The sequence below is a fragment of the Podarcis pityusensis genome (genome assembly GCF_964106645.2).
Source record: "Podarcis pityusensis genome assembly, chromosome: 9".
In the NCBI taxonomy this organism is placed as follows: domain Eukaryota; kingdom Metazoa; phylum Chordata; class Lepidosauria; order Squamata; family Lacertidae; genus Podarcis; species Podarcis pityusensis.
Window position 1 is genome coordinate 38,426,217 of NC_138034.1, and position 22,049 is coordinate 38,448,265.

The following is a 22,049-nucleotide window of genomic DNA, read 5'->3' on the forward strand; positions in this document are numbered from 1 at the left end:
TTCAAGACACTAGAGTAATGAAGATTTTAACATTTGTACATAAGAATAACTATTTATCAGCAATAAAAAAGTAACATTTAAATGGACTTATTTTTGCTGGGGAGAATTAAACCACCTTCAACACTTTTTAAAAAGTGGGTTGTCAAAGGCTGCGTTCGTATCACAGAGATGCATGGCTCCGTGAAGTCAAGTATTATAAGCAACAGATGTTGCTTATGGTTTGGAATTATATGTTTTTGTAATAGCAGGTGGCCCATAGTGCCTTTTGCGGTTGCCTTTTTGTTCTATATTGGTTCAGCTGAGATGTAAGCTTAAGTGAGTAATCACACATGAAAGATGAGATCCAACAGACGAATGCTTCCAAAAGGTAAGAACACCAAATGCAAGTTATAGGGGCAATGTACACCCATTCACCATTTCACCGTTGTCCTCAGAATTCAGCACAGTCTGGTCACTGCCTTAAGGTAGAAGCATTAGTTGTGATGGTGATGACCTGACAGTGGACATGAGTTTATAATCCATCAATTGCTGCCAAAGTGGGAACCCAAAGTAATGAGAATGGAAATTGTAGAAGACACTTCTGCAAAGAAAGCTTTGTGTTTTAATGTCTCTTGGTTCACATTACATTTCAATTAACAGTGTGTGGTTTATACAATTTCCAGAGCGGTTCATGTGCAGCAAAAAACAAAGTCTTGTGGCACCTTAAAAAGACAAACAAATGTTACGGCATAAGCTTTCATAGACTAAATTCTGCTGCATTCTTTGCTAGACGCATAGCGTGTTTTCCTCAGTTGCAGGTATATAGGTCCATACAGTAGCTGTAACAGGGGTTATAAAACAACACGCTCAAAACAAAGATAGTGGCAATTAAATTCCAGATCAAATGTATGAGAAAGAAAAGCACAGTGGAGTGGTCATTTATGTCGACAATCATAGGTGATATAAAACCTCATTTGACTCATAATACCAGACTCCTCTTTGTTGTCTTATATTATATAGCCCGTACCCCAGTCGCCTTTGACTGGACTTAACTGTCCAGGGGTCATTTACCTTTTACCTATTATATAGCCATTTTCATGCTGTGTCTACACCATACTGGCTAGTTATAATAGGGCATCACAGTGTCAAAATTAGAGAAACCATAACACTTACCAAGTTGAAGACAAAGCCTTTTGTGTCTTATTTTTTAATAAAAACTAGGTACTATTCTGTTCTATAGAACACCTGTCTGTCCCTGTAGGTATTTTGTACTGTTTTGAATAAAACTGATGGAAACCATCATCCAGTGTGCCCTATGTATACTAGCAGGCTTCTGTGTTGGGTAGGTGATTCAGATGTACATCTGAATATGTATCTCCATCCTAGGCAGAAGGCTCTTTTCAGGTATCAGTAACTATCTGAACATTCCTATATGAGAGTAGCAATGAATTAGGAATATTATGCATGGTATCAAAACCTAACAACACTATGCATTCAATCAATCATGGATAGATAGATTTGCCAGATTTTAGTGTTTGAATTACCATTTTCAATACAACTCTGACAATAGGTGCTTTGGCTATACAGTATAAGAATAATTTGAAACAAGTTATTAGAATTGAAACTGAACTTCAGCATCAACTCTTCTACCAAAAGCAACCAGTAAGATTCATAAGCCTCTTTTTGTCTGTCAAAATCTGTGGAAAAAGATAGCGTAGTTAACAAGCAACCAGGTTTTTTAAAAAGCTAAGAATTAAACATGTCGCTTTGTTGTTTTTCTTGTTTGGTGTTTGACCAGAAACTGAAGTGCTGGCCATCAACTTTGTGTAGAGGAAGTGCTTGCTTGGAATGCTGTTTTACAAGTTCCAGGAGTTATTGTACCTCGAGCTAGTTCCAATCTCGTACCATCACCCTGGTTCCCAATTGTGTAACTAAATCTTGTAGAGGTTACTGACCTTATTACAAGGATACCATGTGCTTAACTGCCATAGACACCACATTGTAAATACAGTGTCCACGGTAGTAGGAGCTTTGGAAAGAACCACTTTTTTTGCAGCTGTAAAAATCTACTATTTCAAGAGTATGTTTGGGGTTCTGGAAAGTTAGCATAGGCATGATGTGCCTGCATGATGTGCATACATCATGCCTTGTCAAGTCTAGCAGAAGTGGATTTTAGCAAAGGTCATTTAACAGCATTAATTCTTGAGGGAAACAATCCTCTATCATAAATGGGTTCTTCAGAAGGATGCTGCTTTATCCATTAGTAATAAAAGTAATAATACTTTGTAATACTTATTCCTGTATAACTAAACATGCAGCTAACTTCCCTAGAAAGGAGACAGTGGATACAGGTGTGTATAATTGGCTGTATTATTCTTAGTTAAAGACTAACATTCAGCCTCCCCTTTTTAGAAAAGCTACTGAAGCGATAGCTGAGCAAACATGCTTGGATATAGTATCCTCACTAAACTTCTTCCCCTGCAAATTGTGGCCTAGCTGTGGGACTCATTACTGTGAAGGTGGTATTAGTGAACTTAATGGGTAATCTGCTTCTGAAATTAACAAAGATACTATCTCACTGATGATTGAGTTGGTGCTCTCTGCGGCTCTAATATCATAGATTAAATTATAGCTAGGGGACTCTAGACAAGACTCTAATGGCTTGTATCTTTTCTATCTCACCTAAGTCAACAGTAAGTTAGTAGAAAGACTACTTCAGTACTATAAGAAACTGACCTGAAGTGTTCTGAAAGGCTCTGGTTTATTGGCATTGCAGTTTAACATTGTTGCGTAGTTTCTGGAGAAAATCAATCCAAATTTAAGTATGGTATCAATGAATTAGAGGGACGCGGGTGGCACTGTGGGTTAAACCACAAAGCCTAGGACTTGCCGATCAGAAGGTTGGTGGTTCAAATCCCCACGACGGGGTGGGCTCCCGTTGTTTGGTCCCAGTTCCTGCCCACCTAGCAGTTCAAAGGCACGTCAAAGTGCAAGTAGATAAATAAGTACTGCTCCGGCGGGAAGGTAAACGGCGTTTCCATGTGCTGCTCTGGTTCACCAGAAGTGGCTTAGTCATGCTGGCCACATGACCCGGAAGCTGTCTGCTGGACAAACACTGGCTCGCTCGGCCTATAGAGCGAGATGAGCGCGCAACCCCAGAGTCGTCCGTGACCGGACCTAACGGTCAGGGGTACCTTTAACTTTTTATCAATGAATTAGAAGCATCCAGCTCTACATTTTATTAACTAGGTACCCACAGGTATTCTGGAAGCAGCAGCAAGTGGATGAAAAACTGACACTGAGTCAAGACAAGAAGGAGTAATCCCACCAATCTTGATCATTGTCCTGTTTGTTTTTAAAGGCGAACAGGTTTGGAGCCTGACAGTTCTCCTGGACAAAGTGTGAGTATCCAGGAATACATTTTCTTAGCTGTGTAAGCTCTGTCCCCTTTTAGAGGCATGAGAGCTTGCCACAGTAATATGTTGGATGCAAGGCTGCCCTTGAAAGATGACACAGGAATTGCAACTGGGGTGAGATGCTATAATTTGCCTTGTAATGAAGAGGCATAGAGAAGAAAACATATAGCTGTCTTGTGATAACTTCGGCCTTACCTTAAAAGCCTGGAAACAACCTACTATATTTTGCATGGCTTCTTGCCAGGAATAGGCATGGGCCATAGGTGGTGTTGGTGGGCCAGAGAATGTATTTTGTTTTGTAGAAATCATTAATTGGAGGGTGGGATGCAGAGAACTGTGAAAGGATATATCCAGATATGTTTGAACCTATGCAACAGGGAGACTCTAGAGAACAGTAGTTGATGTAGCAGCAGGTTGAGGAGCAGTATATTCATAAGTTGCTTTGTGATGTAGGGAAATGTCTTTAAAGTGCTTAGAATAGAGAAACTAAAGACAACTGAGTTCAGATTCATTGTATTAAAGTCTTTTTGTGCTGCAAATAAATAAGCTGGAAGAAAACACACAAATGAAACCCACAAAAATTGAGAGTATAGTCCTCCTCATTTTCTACAATTAAGGAGATAAGGTCTGTAAAGAATATTATAAGTATATTAAAAATTACATTGTAGCAGCAGATAGACCGTAGTATGCCACACACTAATCTTGGTGCAAATGCAGGAAGCACATTAGAGACTTACTTTTTTTCCTCCTATAATATTGTAAGATTGCTGAGAGGCAGTAGGGTGTGTCATTTTAGGGGATGAAACTTAATTTTTGCAAATTTCTTCAGTGAGGGGTCTTAAAAATATGTTTTTGGGTGTGAAAAAAATTTAGCTTGGTAAATCTATGTTTGGTTAAAATGCACCCAAAGTGCTCTTGGAAAACCAAAGAATGATTAAAAAAAAATTAGTTTCTCTGCATACAGCATCTTTGGGTTAACATTCCTGTATTCTGCAAGGAGTAGAATTTGTCAGTGTTTAAAAAAGTCAGCTTTCACATAGTCCAACTAATTAGAGTAGCTGTGGCACCTTAACGACAGATAACGTGACGGTGGCATGAGCTGTCAATTGTGGGAAGAATGTACTTCATCAGATGCATAGAGAGAACTGTAGAGACAGGGCAATGGAATATATTCTACTTAAGACTAAAAGTGTTGTTGTTGTTTTAAAGCCAAGCCTGAACACAGAGGCCTCATGTGAGTGTTAAATCAATGGCCACAAAGATCCAGTCACTTTAACATATGCACAACAAACCCTAGTAGAATGGTAGTCAAATCAGCAAAATGCTTAATTTGAGCCGACTTAAGGAAAGCTGTTAACTATTCCCGCTGCAGAAGTATTTTAGGGCTAGCTTGCTTTCTAAATGCCTTTTTGGGCTAGTACCCATCACTAAATTATTCCAAATAGCTTACTTATGCAAAGCAATCCAAAGCCACATTAAGCAAGATGCAATTTTCACTTTCCCTGAGATGGCATTTATATAGGAATAATTACAACACTACAGCTTGAATTAGTGCTATAATCATGGCTCGGATAATTACACCAGAAGACTGCAGCACTCAATTTCAGAGATGTTTGGAGGGGTGGTTGTTTTTTTAAAAAAAGATTTGGGTGCTTTTTGACATGAAACAAGCCAAAATAGCAAAGTCTTTGTATTTTGTACTCCTATGTGTCAAGGATCATCAAGCTTGCCAGCAATTTGTAGCTGTCATTTTTACTTATTTGTGTATATCATTCTGTGGTTTTCTATTACTAACCCTCCAAAAAGTCACTGTAAAGACTGTGTATAGTAATTCTCCAATTCATAATTTTTAAATTTTATTAAAATCCACGGAGACCAAATAGCCCCTCTCTACTCTCAGCAAGAACCTAACTTCACAAATGTGGCTTACATAAGAGAGGCACAAAGTATCTCCACTGAATGCAGCTCAGAAGATTGGTGAACGGCTTGAGGGCAACTTGACTTAATAAGCAGAGTTTAAGACAGGAATCTTTCACAGTCTTACCTGGAGATGCCAGGGATTGATGCTGCTACCTTTTTCATGGAAAGCACATGTTCTGCCACTGAACTATGGCCCTTTCCTGATTAATATAAGATGCCATATCCTGGGCCTACATTTCACTGACTGACCAACAAGTGGAATCTGCCCTTCCTGCTGTAATCATGATTCAAACAAAGATGAATAGTTTCTAACAAAGTAATCTGTTATACTTTTCTATACCACTATTAAATGCTCTGTTAAGCCTTGAACCAAGCCTAAACATTGCGAGGGTGTGTGCATATGACTGCTCCCTTTCAGCAACAAGCATGTCAAAATTTAATGAAACTACTGCATAGTCCATACTATGGTAGCCTTGCTGGTTTTCAAATGTGCAACGTTTTAAATGTCTGATTTTCAAATGCAGCAAATATCATCACATTTTATGTGATTAACACACCCACGTTATTTTAAAAACCTCACCTATCTTAACTTTAAATAAGAGCATGAAAATACAATGTCTTTTGAGAGCAATTTTTTAAAAAATCTGCTACAGTTAACACATACACAATTAATCAGTCAATCAAAAGGATGGATCGCTTCCCACAGAGAAGGTAGCAGGACTAGAATTATGACATCATTTTATTTTTTATGAAGATGTCACCAGACATGGGGAACGGGCCAAGTAACAGGACTGGCAGATCCTTCCCTGCGTAAGATTTTTACAGCTTGCAGTGCTTTGAGAAGCTAAAGGAAGAAGCTCTCTCCTCTTTGATTTCTATGGCCTGCAGGATTCTAATTCCGTCCATAGATGATGGTGGGAGAGGAGACTAAGCAAATGGACCCAGTCACAGTAGACCAGTGGAGCAAGCCATTATTGCACTTCTAAACAAATATACACACCATTTTAGGCAACCCTCCTGAAAGGTGTCTGTGAAATTCCCATTTGCTCAGGTGCCATGTTCTAGCATAGAACATGCAAACCCCAACTGCTACTGTTAGTACCTCAATATGGAATTTACAAAGAGGAGCAAAGTCTTGTCTTCAGATACTGTTTTCATTGGTTTTGGAGCAGTTTGTCATATTCACCTACTGTAAAAGAAAATGAAGGCTTTCAAGCACAGAGCCACTATTAACACAAAGCCAACTTCAGCACTGGAGGAACAATTACTCTTACTAGCACAAACTGAAATGCAGCTGTAATGCAGCAATTCATCATGTTTGGACCCGTTCTAATGAGTCTCATTACTCACAAAAGAAAATGTTCTTAAGCTATTGGACAGCAGCTGCAACAGGTTCTAGTGTATCTGTCCCAAGTAACATCCTCTCCTCTACTACTAGGGAGCAAAACATTTCTGCCATCCTTCAAAAGTGCAATGTTAGGACAAGTCAACATACATCATAAATAAACAGCTAGTGTTTTACAATACCACAAAGCTTTCCTTGAACCAAAGTAACATTTTAAGCTAAAAAGAAAAAAAAAACACAGCTTATAAAGGCAGGCTATTTTTTTCAATTTTGTTTAAAAAAATAGTACTTAAAAAATAGATAGTAACAACTCCCAGATGAAGGTAACCTTTTAACACTACTCAAACAATAACTGGAGCATTTGTGATCAGCTTATCAATAAAAGTGTACAAATATGGTCTACCAAAAAAGGCTACGGTTTGCATAGAAACATTTCATTGTGTGCAAATATTACTAAAATTTAAGGCTTGAGCGTTTAGTTTAGTTTAGGTAGAGATCTAGCATTTTCAAAGAATGCTGAGAAATGGCCAGGGGGGGAGGAGGAGGGAATTCCATACAGTCTGCACTCAACATCCATTTACTCATTTCATTTAAACTTCAAAGGAATCAACAGCTGAGAGTGTCAGACTTGTCCACAGTGTAAGGCAATATGGTATGTATTCAGCACAGCACCTGCTTCTAGCAAGTCGCAGGCTTATATTTGTTGAATCCATTTGGATTCACAACTCGCAATGCAGAAAGTAGGGAAGGAATTGCGAACCTCCCCCGGCAAATAGATACCTTAAACGTTATTTGCATAAAAGGCTTATCAGATTTGACATGCTCATCCTGGTAAGCGCACTCTTACGAAGCAACCAACTTTCCTAGATAGGGGGAAAAAACAACCCACAAAAGCAAATCACCTTTCAGCTGGTTACACAATTGTGCCTTTTCCCCCCCAAAAGTGTCTATAGCAGAGTTTAAAAGAAGGGATCTTGAGGTAAGGAAGTTCAAGGGTGGGAATATGGTAAAATAAGAAATCATTCCATTAATACATCAAGTGTCTATGCTGCACAGTAGGAAATAAGGCCCAACATAAAGGTGTAACAGTTTCTCCCAATCAAGTATTACCAGGAACATAAAGTAGAATTTTCCTTTATAAGTAGCTCTCTGTGGTTTTTTTTTAAATTAAAACATCCTTTTTTTAAAAGTCTTAAAACTAATAAAAATTCTCAAAGTCACCAAATACTTTGTAACAGAGTATGGAGTGTTCCTGTGCAAGAGCAGCCAACTCCTTGAGAAATTCTGGGAAGAGGGCAGCTGCCAGGATGGCATTCCGGATGTGCAGGGGGGCGCTGGGAAGAGCCGTTCCTTTCTTTGCCTTGCTTCCAAAGAAAGGTTGCAGGATGACCTGGGAAGCCTCAGAAACGTTTCTGCCTTTGCCCAAAGCATGGTTGTGCTGTGCATTGTCTGAAAAGGAGAAAGAGAAAAATAAATTTGTTTTGGTGCAAAAGTGATTAAGACAACTGCAACCTAAGTTTAGTACAGGGAACTCTAGCCCAGAATCAGTTTTAAATAATTCCTATAGCACTTTCAAAATCTGCCAGGTGCTTTACAATTCTCATTTTCTTTCACCCACACAACCACCCTAGGAAGTTCAGTTGTAAGTATTCTTATTCCACCAATAGAGAACCAGGACTGGTAGTCTCTGAATTCTGGCTTTATCACGTCACAGTGTTCTGTTGTGCCAGAAGCGGTTTAGTCAGGCTGGCCACATGACCTGGAATTATTATTATTATTATTATTATTTATTTATACCCCACCCACCTGGCTGCGTTTCCCCAGCCACTCTGGGCGCCTTCCAACCAAATATTAAAAACAATACAGCATCAAATATTAAAAGCTTCCCTAAACAGGGCCACCTTCAGTTGTCTTTTAAAAGTAAAATAGTTGCTTATTGCCTTGACATCTGCTGGGAGGGCGTTCCACAGGGCAGGCACCACTATCAAGAAGGCCCTCTGCCTGGTTCCCTGTAACCTCACTTCTTGCAGCGAGGGAACCGCCAGAAGGCTCTCGGCACTGGACCTCAGTGTCCAGGCTGAATGATGGGGGTGGAGACGCTCCTTCAGTTACACAGGACCGAGGCCCAGAAAGCTGTCTGGGGGAAACGAGGGACTTCCGGGGTGGCGCCATCGGTAATGGCGGACTCCCTCTGATCCGGAGGGACTGGCTCCACGGAAAACGGGTCTGTTCCGCTACGGCGAAGCGGGGACCCTTCAAAAAATCACAGGCGGAGGAAGCCTGTGACCATGGGACTCGGCGGGCACCTTTCGCGCCCCCCCAATCCGTAAAGGAACCCAACTACGGGCTCCGTAGCGAAGAGGGGCTAGTGGCGCGGTGCTGAGAGTCAACTGCTTCTTCCATGGAGCGAAGCCACACAGCCGTTGCCGGAGAGCGCTACCTTTTTCCTGGGACAATTTGGTTACAAAAACAACTACCCGTGAGCAGATCAGATTTGGACAATTGGACTTTAAACAACGATCTGTGAGTAGAAGGGAAAATTGGATTAGGAAATTCTTCTTAATTTGGCACTGAAGCGGGAAGGTCTAAACAGGAAGTCAGCCTTCCGTTTCTTGTAGATAGATTAAAGCAAAGACATGGCAAACTAGAGTTCAGAAAATTGTTTGTAAAGGATCAACTTTCATCATCTAAAACTACTGAACCCCCTTCGGAAGCAGGAGAAGAGGGGGGATTTTTTCCGGATTGTTTAAACTTGCAGCAGAGAGTGTAAAGAAAAGTAATTTTCCACCGTCTTGAACCTGGGAGCGGGGTGTCAGGACAGACTTTTTGGGAAGTTCATTGACTATAGACAAATGTTTTTGACAGACAGTTAAAAGAAGAGAAACATAGTGATTCCATTGTTCTCTTTCGCATTTTAAAGGAACAAATATTGACAAAATATCTGAAAAAGGAAACTTTGTTGTTAGATCTGCTGTTAAAAAAAAAAAAGAAGAAAAGAGATTGATACAAATAGAAGTTCTTCCCCTAGAGGGAGCTTGTGAAATTGTTATTAAACTTGAACTGGGGAGCTTCGCAGCTGCAAACAGATTAAGATCCTGGGAACAGACTTCTCACCTTGCATAACAATGTATTCAGAGGCTCTGGTGCGTGCTTTCTGTAAGACAAGGGCTTTATTGGAACAGTTACATGAGAAGACGGATTTGATGACTGTTGCGATTAGAAATTTTGGACAGGTAGTGGGTATCTATATAGAACCCACCTAGGAATCAACTCAGGAGGGTGCTCTGACAGATCAGATGAGGGAGGAGATTGTTGTTGGACCTCGGGTGGCAGAGATGGAGGGAGCTGTGGCCCAGCAGGAACATGAGCTGTTGGATTTGACAAATGAATTTGGAAAAAGCCTGATTTGGAGAGATAGAGTTTTGTTGGGCTTGGAGATGGGGGGCTGGATAGACCCCCCTATGCAGGGATGTCTTGACTTTTGAAGTCTGGCAATGGGCCGTGAGGAGTTTGGGGATGTGGGGGTCCTCAACTCTGGAGGGACCTTGAAACATGCTTTTAAATATCACGTGGAGTTCAGTGTGGACTATGGAAAAGGGGCTGATCTGTCGAGAAGGGACAAAAATACTGTCAAGTTGGAGTTTCCACGAGTGAAAGGACCAGGAGACAAAGTAAAGTACAGGGATAAATATGAAGAAGATCTGCGGAAGGGACATGGAAGAGACTTAAGGGCCTCGGACATAAGATTACCAGGTTAATGAACTAGATGGATGGGACAGAAAGGACTGACAAAACCCGGGACCAGGAGGAAGAGACGTTGGATGAAGATTGGAAGAAAGTTTTAAAATTATTTTACTCAGGATTGTTTTGTAAAATTAATGAGTATTAGAAAAATGTTGGAACGAAACTATTTGGCTCTAGCAGAAATGTTAAAAAGAACTATGCAAGAATATGTTATGGTTATGAGAAATTGGTATAAATAAGATTTAAGTTTTAAGTTTTAGGGTCTTTTATAGTAAGATAAGGTTAAAATAGATTAAGGTAATTTAATGACAGAATATTATGAAAAATGGGAAGGATTTGCTGTTATAATTAATAACTGGAATACAAAAAAGGGAGGTGTGAGGAGGTCGATGAAATAAGGCAATGACAGTTAAGGATTGGGGAATATTGGATTTGTTTTTAAATGTTTGTGGTTTACTTTTGTTTTTTGGATTTTGATGTGTTTTATTATTATTATTATTATTGATTTGTATTGTTTGACTGCTGTTTGCTTTTCCCTTGTTTTTTTTTTCTTCTTCTTTGTCTCTTTGTTTTTTCTGTAACTTTAAAATGCTTAATAAATATCATCTTTTTTTAAAAAAAAAGAAAGAAAGAAAGCTGTCTGCGGACAAGCGGCGGCTTCTTCGGCCTGAAGCAAGATGAGCGCCACACCTCATAGTCAACCTTGACTGAACTTAACTGTCCAGGGGTCCTTTACCTTTACACCTTACAATATAGCTTTCTAGTCTCCAGTAAATACATTTCCTACATGCACATGTTTTCTGTATGCTCTAATCTTAAACAAAATCGTCGTCATTAAGGCTGAATATAAATCCATCGGTATTCAAAATGTAAGGTGGTGCCAAAAAAATTCCCCGTATACATATACAAACCACATTTACTTTACAGCTCGAGGAAGAAAAGTGTTCATTTTATTGGTAAAATTGGATCTGAGCATTCCGCCATAACCTAGGCACAGTTCAAATAGTCTTGTATATACCATTACCACAGGCCATTTCTACCTTATATTCCCTAATTGACATAATGATACAAGTTGATGGACAACTGGCTGCAGGCACTGCAATTTGATTGCTGACATTATGAGCTTGACTAAGCGCCAAACTTGCAGCTATCCAGGCATTTGTTTATTCTATAAGCCTTAAGATGGTTGTGCATGTTGTGGGGGGGGGGGGGCAGCACAGGCAGTGACTGTAGCCTGTGTTCAGATATATTAAAAAATGTGCAACATCTTTGCAAATGATCAATCCAATTTTTTTAAATAATAAAGGTGTTGGGGTGTGTGTGTGAGAGAGGGGGGGGGGAGAGATGAAGAACTAAATAATATGAACCAAACTATAATAATATTCACTGAATATTGGGACTTGTTCACACAGCATGAATAAGTGTTTTGGCTAGATGAAGCCACGTTAAGAATATGATAGGAAAAGATCTCATAGTGAGCCCTAAGGGAAGACCTAAAATGGGAGCCAGGATCCAAAGAAACATAAATATAATTCTATGTCCTCGAGGGAGTTTGAGGCTTGTTTTTCCCCTCTAAAAGCATTCCTCATGTCCCCATGAAGTCTCATTTTGAAACCTAGGCCTGATTCAGATGCAGTTTATGATATAACCTAGGAGTCAGCCATAATGGAAGCCATCGGCAGGAACCTAAGCAACTGTTGATCCCAGTCATTGGATGTTGGGTTTCAAACCCAAAATCCATAGCTCAAGCTACAGTGCCTCACAACAGCAAGCTTTTCTATAGTAGTTATCTGAAACAGCTTCCCAAATCCTATGACCTCTACTAAGCATCTTATTTACTGCACACACCCATGATAGGATAATAATACATTAAGAAGCAGGCAATGATCTTGCAAGCTCCATAGTATATTAGAAGATGTCAGTATGTCAATTATAAATGGAGCTACATTAAGATGAACCCTCAAAGGGAGGGGGAGGAGACATTGGCCTCTGCTGCTTCCCACAGCACTACTGAAATGCTTCAAATTAAATCAAGCAGAAAGGCAAGGATTTTACTTCCCAAAATAAGTGACTTCTTTACACATACTACTGGTAAGCAATTAGTCACTATGGTTACTGTGCTCATCAGATTCTGCACATTTCCCCATTACCCCCTGAACATAGCTTCTAATGAAAATTTATACCCACAAGAACAGTGCTCTGATACAGTGATTCCAGCAAGATAAGAACCAGGGCTGGGGGGAAGGGGCAGGAATTTAATTATGAAAGCAGAACACAGACCAACTTCAGTCTACGGAACATCCACATTACTTCCAGATGATTCAGGAAACAGAGGTATATTGTCTCTGAAGACAGAGGTTCCATTTAGGCATGGCTGCCAAACCTATTATCTATGCATTGGTCTAAGAGCAATCTACCACCACATCTGTTGGTGGTCATTATACCACATCAGCTTGTGATGGTCACTGCACACTGTGTGAAGTAGTGCTTTGATTTGTTTATCATCAACCTATAACCAAGCAGACATCATCAGTGAGGTGTAGGGAGAGGAGAGATACATTTTTCATAGTTTTGTAAACCTGTGACTTGCTTCTTCTTGGTCATCTTTCATCTCAATTAAAAAAACCTCCTCCAACACAAGGACATTCTTTATAGAGAGCTCTTCAAACACTGCTTGGGATGTCACCATCCTGATTAATTTGGGGTAGGCAAGAAACTGTGACAGTCATCATCACCTCTGACTATGCGTCCTTTGTGAATAAGTAAAATTGCACCAGTTCCAACAATCCTTGAGGAGCCTCTGCTGTTTACTTCCCTTCACTTTGAGAACTTTCTGTTGATTCCTACCCTTTGCTTAACAATCCATAAACAGATCTCGCTTCTTATCCCATTACTGCTGGCTGCTGCTCTGTAGTACTTTTGCAAGGGACCTCACCATCCCTATTTGAATAGTTTGCTGACCCCCTCAAACAAATAAGCAAAGGCTTTTCTTTCAATCAGCATGGCTTGTTTCCAGACTTAGTCATGCTTAGTACAGATCCATTGAAGCCTATGGGTTTATGTTAGTTAGGAAAATCTGATATCTCTGTGGCAACAGCTCTACCTTGACAGGTGACATCCAAATCCTAGTACGACAAATAGAACTACTCATTCAGCACACTAATAACTGGGTGACAAGGAACTCAAAGTCCCAAATTTAAGAAGCAGTTTGGAGATTTGGTACAAGAGCTGTTTAAAGGAAGTGACCTCTAGTGCACATGGATAGTTTTATCTCCCAAGTTTCCTTTTAAACAGCTTTTGCACACAAAAAAACCTCTGAGACTGCATGGTTGTAAGTAGGCAACCTGGGAATTCTCTGCAAGAAGGTCTGGAGAAAGAATAACAGAAAAGGTGCATACCTTTCTGTCACAGGTAATACACTTTACTACTCATGACCCTGCTTGTGCTTCGGTCGCAGTAATAAAACTTGACTGGCTAACGCATGAGAACTGGTGGTAATCAGAAGGCAGCTGCAGATGGGGAAGCTGTTCCGCATGATAAGACCAAACAACTCCTCCCCTCACCCCCAGGGAGTTATGGAAGGACTTATTTTTAACATGGTCAACTCCACTTGAGAGAGCACATTCATGAGATGTTGGACATGCTCATCTCTCACGACAATGCATAAACTGCAGAGGTTCCCCCCCCCCACTAGGATTCCTAAATGAATGTTTGCAACCACACTCCCCATCACATGGTCATTCTAAAAATAAAACAACTCACACACATATTACCAGCTACCCTTCTGCTAGTCCTGAAAAGAAGAAAACATGGTTACTCCCTTCAGGAGTTAGAAGTTATAGTGAAAAGCAGCCGTGCCCTTACAGAGATATTTTAAGGGAGTGGGGTCCATTGTCATAAAGATAACTGGGTCAACCTGAGCAAGTTACCTATCTCAACCTACCCTACCTTGGTGCCTTGTAATGAGAATAAACCAAGACAACCATGTACATTGCCCACAGCTGCTTGGAGGAAGAGGAGATGAGGAAGGGGAAGAGAACACACCTCCAATGTATAGCACAGGCTTTCTGTGCAGGAGATTCCGAGTGTAATCAATGGCATCACCAGTTAAAAGGATAAGATAGCAGGGGATGGGGAATACATCTGCCCCAGATCCTGGGGAGCTGCTGCCAGTCAGAGTAGACAATACTAAGCTATATATGCAACTAAGTCTGCCCTAATAAATATAAGGCAAATTCTTGTGTTCCTGTAAACCTAACAGGATATCTAAATTTTGCTCTTGCAGACAAGGCAAGATTGTTGCTTCACCCTGCTTCTACAAGAAAGCAGCCACAGCCTGTATGTCCTTTAACCAGGTCTCTTATTATAGGATAGTTCTGCAGACACCTTTGATACTGTTCCATAGATCTTCCTGAAAGGCTCAGCGCAGGCACCGCAGGGCCCAGTGTGGAGTGGCCCATACTCCCAGCGGTGCGACCACATAGTGAAGCGAACACTCAAAATATTCCAACCTTCTCCATCTAAAGGAAGGGTGGGTGGGATGTTTCACATTGTATTTAATCCCAATATATTAAGACTACCACATAGTTAAAGCAAACCCAAAACATGCTTTCATAGGAACATAAACATAGTGAACATCTTACTAATTTGAGATCTTGTTAAAAATAAGTAATAGATAGTAATACATGTTTTTTAAAAAATAATTCTATGCTTTTAAGAATAGTAGTCACTTGCCTTTAGTCAATGACTCCAGATGAATATCTGACATGTCCACCCGTAAAAGCAGGTATTGCTGGGCTTCTATGAGTAGTCCAGGGAAGTCCTTTTCAATGGAAGCAAACTGCTCAATTTTGTTTTTCACAGATGCCAGCACCTGCCAAAACAATAGCAGCAATAAATCTTTATATTGTCATTTGTGTTGTGTCCCAACTCATCTGTTTACTGTGTCCCTTGCTCTCAAAATCACATTAAGGGCAGCTGTGGTGCCAAGCTCTGCCCAACAGCATTATTAACGCATCAACTTTAAGGCACCATTCAGTGGCAACTAAAGAAAAAGATCAGGGTAAAGTATTTTGCAATTCTTCTTTGTTTTTAAAGGAAGGGGTGGCACAGGGCGTCTTATTCTACTGAAGTGTGATTAGAAACAATGGAAATTCACAAGGGAGATCTCTAGATTTCTCATTGCAGCCTTGTGGAGTGAAGCCCAATTAGAGTTAAGCTGCAAATAAAGGTAAAGGGACCCCTGACCATTAGGTCCAGTCGCAGACGACTCTGGGGTTGTGGCGCTCATCTCACTTTATTGGCTGAGGGAGCCGGCGTACAGCTTCTGGGTCATGTGGCCAGCAGGACCAAGCCACTTCTGGCAAACCAGAGCAGCGCACGGAAACACCATTTACCTTCCCGCCCAAGCAGTACCTATTTATCTACTTGCACTTTGACCTGCTTTCGAACTGCTAGGTGGGCAGGAGCTGAGACCGAGTAACGGGAGCTTACCCTGTCACGGGGGTTCGAACCGCCGACCTTCTGATCAGCAAGTCCTAGGCTCTGTGGTTTAACCCACAGCGCCACTCGCGTCCCTAAGCTGCAAATATGCAGGGCTATAAAGTGTAGAACAAACTGACGCTAAAACCCAACCACATTTGCTTGCATTCATTCCTTATTCCCTTTTCCTCTTAGAAGGATGACTATAAACTCCTTGGAGCAAGGACCTGGCTGTTGCTTATGTCATTCTGTCATTCTAGCATTCATGCATAATGATGTTACTATATACCGAGAATGTTTAACAAAAATTATATCTTCAACCATATTAGGACTTCTGTCAAACAATCATGAAGTACCTGGTACAATGACCGCACACTAGGCTGAAACACCATGTTGGTATTGAGCAGAAAGGAACGAAGGAGGGGCTGTGGGTAACTTGCCAGATGAGTGACAATGCCAATGAGCAGCAAGTTGACATGCAAGGAGTTCTCCAACATGTTTTCCAGCTTTGAGAGCACCACACTGATAAATGGACCTGCAGATTTAAAAACACACACACAAGTGATTAATTGCTAAAAGAACATAAGACTGAAGAAAGGAAAGGTGCTGTAATGATAAGAAGCATTGTTTTCCAGCCCATTTGGGCCTTTGGGTAAGCTCACTTTGTGCTAGTTGTAGTGCTACCAGGGCAGACTGTAGTGGAGTCCAACAATGGGCCATCTGCTTGCATCAGACTTCCACATAAATAAGCCAAGCTCCTTCTCCCAAAAATACTGAAGAAGTATCGCTTATTTTCCTTTTCAATTAGCCCCCTGCTTAAAATCCTCTCCTTCCCACCCATTCAGCCTTCTTCATTTGCTCCCATTCCACTTATTGGGCTGACTGGCATCAGCCCTCTCGCTCCAGCAAGCCACAGAGGACTCCCTTCTCATCTCCAGCAGCTGCCCCCTGGGGACAGCAGTTTCTACAGGGCTAACACAATGTCAAGTAGCCCTACATTTCCCACAGGCTACATTGGCCTAGCCTAACATGCTTCGGAGAAAGGAGAGACTCTCCCTGCAGCTTAACATGACCTGCCAAGAGGGAAGGGGTCAGGAAGGGAATTCTGCCCTGTTTTCAACCCAGCACAATGGGCACTTCCTGTCTCCTCTACCTGCTCCCTGCTGTGGAAACAAGGGGATTTTGACTTGGAGATCAGCCACACATAGCAATGCTATGAGGGGCTGCACTAATGCAAGGCTGCACTGCTCTAAACATAGAACTCCCCCACCCCTCGCTCGGGAGGACACAACTACCACCAGCACCCAGCCCAGGAATTGCACAATGGCATTCTTACACATATCCTTTTCCTAAGCTTAGGAGGGAGTACAGACAGTGACAGCCTCGTGCTATTTTAGCATGGTCTTGGAGCTCTGGCATTTCACAGTGTCTACTTCATAGAGGCTTGACCAATTAATTGATATAAAAGGGTTTGAAATGGCAAGCAGGGCACAGCTGGACATCGCTGCCCCACTTGCCATGCCTAAGATGCCACTATGCAGCATAGCATTAGAATCAGGTTTCTCAGCCTTCCTACACGGCAGTTAAAATCCAGGAAGTCCATCAGAGAGGACTGTGACCTTTTAACCTCTGCTGCACCAAGAAAAGTTTGCGTTGCCAAGGAAGGGTATTAAAAAATCAACACCTTTTGTTTAGCATAGCCATGTTGCTATATGCACAGTGCACAGGAATCATAGAACTGTAGAGTTGGAAGGGACACTGAGAATCATCTAGTCCAACCTCCTGCAAAGTAGAAATATGCAGCTGTCCCATACGGGGTTTTGAACCTACAACTTTGGCATTATCAGCACCACGCTCTAACCAACTGAGCTATTCTGTGAAAGGCTGTGACTCAGAGGGCGAGCGCATGCATAAGGTCCCATGTTCAATCCCTGGCGTCTCCAGGTGGAGCTGGGAGAGACTAGCAGTAGGATTGCTTGCAACCACTGCAAGTTCTCCCATGCAATCTTGCAATTCTTAATAATTATGGAGCTTCTTCTTATTTAATCCCCTTGTCCTACTGGAACACTCTTTTTCAGACACTGATGATTACTGCTGACATGATCCAAGAGCAAAAGCTGTGCGAGAGATTAAGAGAAAAGTATGGGGGTGGTAGATACTGAATGGTAAACTATTCTGGAAATACATAAACGGCTTTAGTTGCAAAAGGGTTCTTGCTGCAAGATGAGTTGCTTCCAGAGACTTAACCATGGTACATATAAATGGCCCTGTCATCACTAAGCTAGCTTCAAGCATCTTGTTAGATGAAGAATCTCAGGTGACAAGTGGAGGTTTACAAGCTTTGCAAGAGGAGTATCACGGACTAATTAGATCAAAATTAATGATGTTATACAAAACTCACCATGCAGGCAGACATAAAACTAATTGGGGTCCTATTCATAATAAAAGTTTTATTTGCCACATTACATTCCCATTACTAAAATACTGATTGTGTCCTTGTCGGTGGATGAATGAGTTGGGATTTGAATCGCAATAAATTATTAGAAGGAGCGCATGCTTTTTTTTCCTCAACGAACACAAAACATTAGTACCACATACAAAGATCAGTTCATTGTCCACCTTGAGTTCTGAACAAAATAAATCCTCTTATTCCTTGACACAGAAACTATGTTTCAATGCTACAATCCTATGGGAAAGGAGGAATTAACAGAATTATTTATGCTGGCTGTGTTTCGATGATAAAATTGTGGTTTAACAAACCAGAATATGGACAAGCTCTCGGCATTTACATGCACCTCCTTCCTTTACATAAACGGGTAAACAAGCCAGGAGACCCAAGGCTTGCTGCAGCTCATCCTAGTAATGTTAAAATACGGTTTACTGTTACATGCCAGCTGGGCAACTGAGAAGGAAGATGCCACTCAAAGAGCTGAAGATGTATTAATATTGCAGTAATGTAAAATGTTAACTTTTCTTAATTTGACTGACCCATGTGGGTTTTGGAATATCAAAGTTACCACCAACTGCTACTGTTCAGAAGCCACAAAGCTCCTGGTCTTTTAGCAACACAAACCCAACTATTTATGAGGTTTTTTTCGCTAAGCTGATTATTTTTCACAGTGGCCAGACAGCTGCACCAGTGGAAAGGAAATTATTTCCAGACCAGAATAATAAATCTGATAGCAATATGCTTATTCAATTGCATTACTCAGTTTAATTGATCGATGGAGTTATGTGACATCTAGCCATATTTAACATTCTCTTCGTCCCCACCCTTTCCCTGAAAAGTATTATCCGGACAATTTCTCAGTTATGTTGTATTGCCTGGATCCTCATGGGAACAGAAAAATGTTGAAAAAATACCATTTTAAATTAGTAAGTAACAATAAATGGAAGTTTGCTTTAGTTATTTGCTTTTGTCATTATGAGCACATATTTGAAATTTCCCAGCCATTTTACCACCATCATTTCCGCCCCCCCCCCTTGGGTGAATATTCGTATCATGTCATTCAGAGGAGCTGAGATAATTCAGAACAGATTGTGTTCCAAGAGCTACCAAAGTTAAATAAATAACAGTGTTTTTAAGCCCAAATACAATGTGTCCTGCTAACATCATTACAATAAAATCCTTTTAGGGAAGTGTTATATTGAAAACAGGATGAATTCAATTCAACAGTGCTAAACGTTTCACAATTGGTAGGGAGCAAAATGTCTCAATGTGCAGGTAAAATGGGGCAGATGCACAGAATGGCAGCAGAGCTGCCATCTAGTGATCAGAAGTGACTAAGACATTTGCAACTTTAATTTTGCAGTGAATAAACAAGGTGTTGTTGTTTTGTCTTACTAGAAATAATTGTTGCTGTTTAGTCATTTAGTCGTGTCTGATTCTTTGTGACCCGATGGACCAGAGCATGCCAGGCACTCCTGTCTTCCACTGCCCCCCGCAGCTTGGTCAAACTCATGCTGGTAGCTTCGAGAACACTGCCCAACCATCTCGTCCTCTGTCGTCCCCGAGACAGAGGATGAGATGGACTAGAAATAATAGTTATTGTCAACTCTTTCTGTGGCAATTGCTCTTTAGCAGTGCCTGCTGTAATAGTTCGATTATCCCTTTTCCTAAACTATGTAGGGATATTTTCTAGAATTATGCTGCTATCAGAGAATTTCTGTACAGGATATAGTGAGAAGTATATTGGTCTACTTAAGATTTCATTGGTATGAAATCCAAGCCAAGAATATATCTACACTTAATATTCAATGTCAACATAACCAATAAGTCTCTTATTCACATAGCCCTCTCCCCCACCAAGAACATTATTGTTTAAAAGAGTTTTAAGTGACTTGTTTAGAAAATTTCACCTGTAAATGGGATGCTCTGGGTCCTTGCCGGATTGCCAGACCATACATCTTTTGGTCCAAAAGGTGAAGGCATACTTTCTGCTGACGGTGTGTCGGCTGAAAAATTTTCAAAGTCTTCTTCCTCTTCCACGGGAGAGATTGGTTCAGGAATAAGCAATTTAAGTTCTACCAACTCTGTAGGGGTAGAATCCAACTCTTTAATGATGTTATCACACTGGGAAAGAAAATCCTCACTTTCGGGGCTCAGCAAGCTCGTGTTAGCATTGTGGTCTTCTTCTAGGCAAGACAGCTTTAGTTCCAAGTCTGGCTGCAGGGTTTCAGCAACACTGTCATGGATTTGTTTGACTGTTGCGTGCTGGGTCAAGTTTGAATTTTTCATATTGTGTTCCTCCAAACTGGAGTCTGTCTGGGGACTTTTAAGGGGACCATTGGCAGGGAGCGACTGCTGATCATCGGTGCTTTGAGATTCTGACACCGAAGCTTCCTCCTTTACGCTGTCTGCTTCCTGAGCATCCTTTTCAGCACATAACCTATAAACCATGACATCATCCTGAAAGTCTGATTCTTCTATATATGACCCTTTGATCAGCATGATTGCATTTTTCTTCATTTCTTGAATGTGCTTTGGTGGCGCTGCAGGTGGTTGTGGGTCTACATTTCCTAAAGCATTATCATGCTGTGGAGAGCCCGAATCAGATCCAGGAGAGATCCCCGTATCATAGCTATCATCCCATTCCAGCTCCAGCTGCAACTTTTCTCCCAAAGGAGTTATCTGAGAGGAACTTGTATTACTAGGTGTTCTGTGCTGAAATCGGAAAATGGGCTGGTCTAGGTTTTTACCATCCTCGTCAGCTAGGGTTTGGATAAAGGTACGTGGATCAGGGCTTTCACCATCATATGGAGCAGACCAAACCTGGCAGTCTTTCATACAGTGGAGTATGAGGGATTGAGCATCCCAAAGGTACTGCAGGTAACTGATATCAACAGTCTTCCCATATTCCACAATACATGTGGAGTCTGCAGTACCTCTGCTGCTGGACTCTTCAGTTGTACCTGAAATGCAATGGCAGGGAGTCACAGGGTGTCGAACAGCAACACAAATATGCATAGAAATATCCTATGAATATGCTTGTAACTTATACCTTGGTTACACAACTATCATAGTCACGTGGCACATGAGTAAATAGCACTATTCCACAAGCAGGCAAATTTACAGAGAGAGATGTGGCTATTTAGATTAGGCCAAAGGAAGAAGATTTGCCAGTTTCCCTAGACTAGATAGTCCCCGTTTTATGCAGACTAGTTCAATGGTCCTTAAAACTTGGAAGTAAGCTCCTGAACAGCAAGATGCTATCAGCTAACAAGCTACAATGGTGCAGAAGTGATTTATGCAACTGCTGCAAACTCACATCCTGTCCCTGCAAGTGGGGCAAAGGGAAGGACTTCTCCCACTTAATTTTAACAAAACTTTCCAAAGCAAATTAATGTTGAGATATGTTGCTCCTAGAGGCTGCCAGATTCCACAAGATGCAGTAGAGAGAAACCTGCCCTGTCCTGTCTGTAATGGCACACAGTTTTGTGCTTCTCAATGGTCCAAGAAACCAGGTCACTTGCCAAGCCTCTTCTAAATCAGTTCACCATAGATGGTTGAATGAACTCTACTGAACACTACTACTGAACTCCTATTTCAGATCTTGCTCTTATTATAAGCTCAAGGGAAAATCCTCCTGCAATGATCCAGCTGAAGTTTAAATGACTTAAGGAAGCTCCATGTATTACAAATCAAACAGGCAGTACTGAGCAAC

At 41.1% G+C, this 22,049-nt stretch overlaps 1 protein-coding gene and 1 long non-coding RNA gene across 3 annotated transcripts in view; both read right to left on the reverse strand.

Annotated features, from left to right (window-relative positions):
* Positions 1–578: 578 nt before the first annotated feature.
* LOC308485552 overlaps positions 579–22,049 on the reverse strand; it is a 190,600-nt gene continuing 169,129 nt past the window's right edge. Inside the window, exon 2 of the long non-coding RNA XR_013990605.1 lies at positions 579–3,777. This is a non-coding gene — a long non-coding RNA (uncharacterized lncRNA). The remainder of the gene's footprint in view (positions 3,778–22,049) is intronic.
* FHIP1A (FHF complex subunit HOOK interacting protein 1A) overlaps positions 6,288–22,049 on the reverse strand; it is a 79,018-nt gene continuing 63,256 nt past the window's right edge. For both annotated transcript variants that reach the window (XM_081021346.1, XM_081021347.1), the window contains exons 9-12: positions 20,245–21,297; positions 16,242–16,420; positions 15,139–15,277; positions 6,288–8,109 (exon numbers count right to left, since the gene is read on the reverse strand). In XM_081021346.1, the coding sequence (XP_080877472.1) occupies positions 7,859–8,109; positions 15,139–15,277; positions 16,242–16,420; positions 20,245–21,297 (1,622 nt within the window). In that variant the 3' untranslated portion in view covers positions 6,288–7,858. The remainder of the gene's footprint in view (positions 8,110–15,138; positions 15,278–16,241; positions 16,421–20,244; positions 21,298–22,049) is intronic.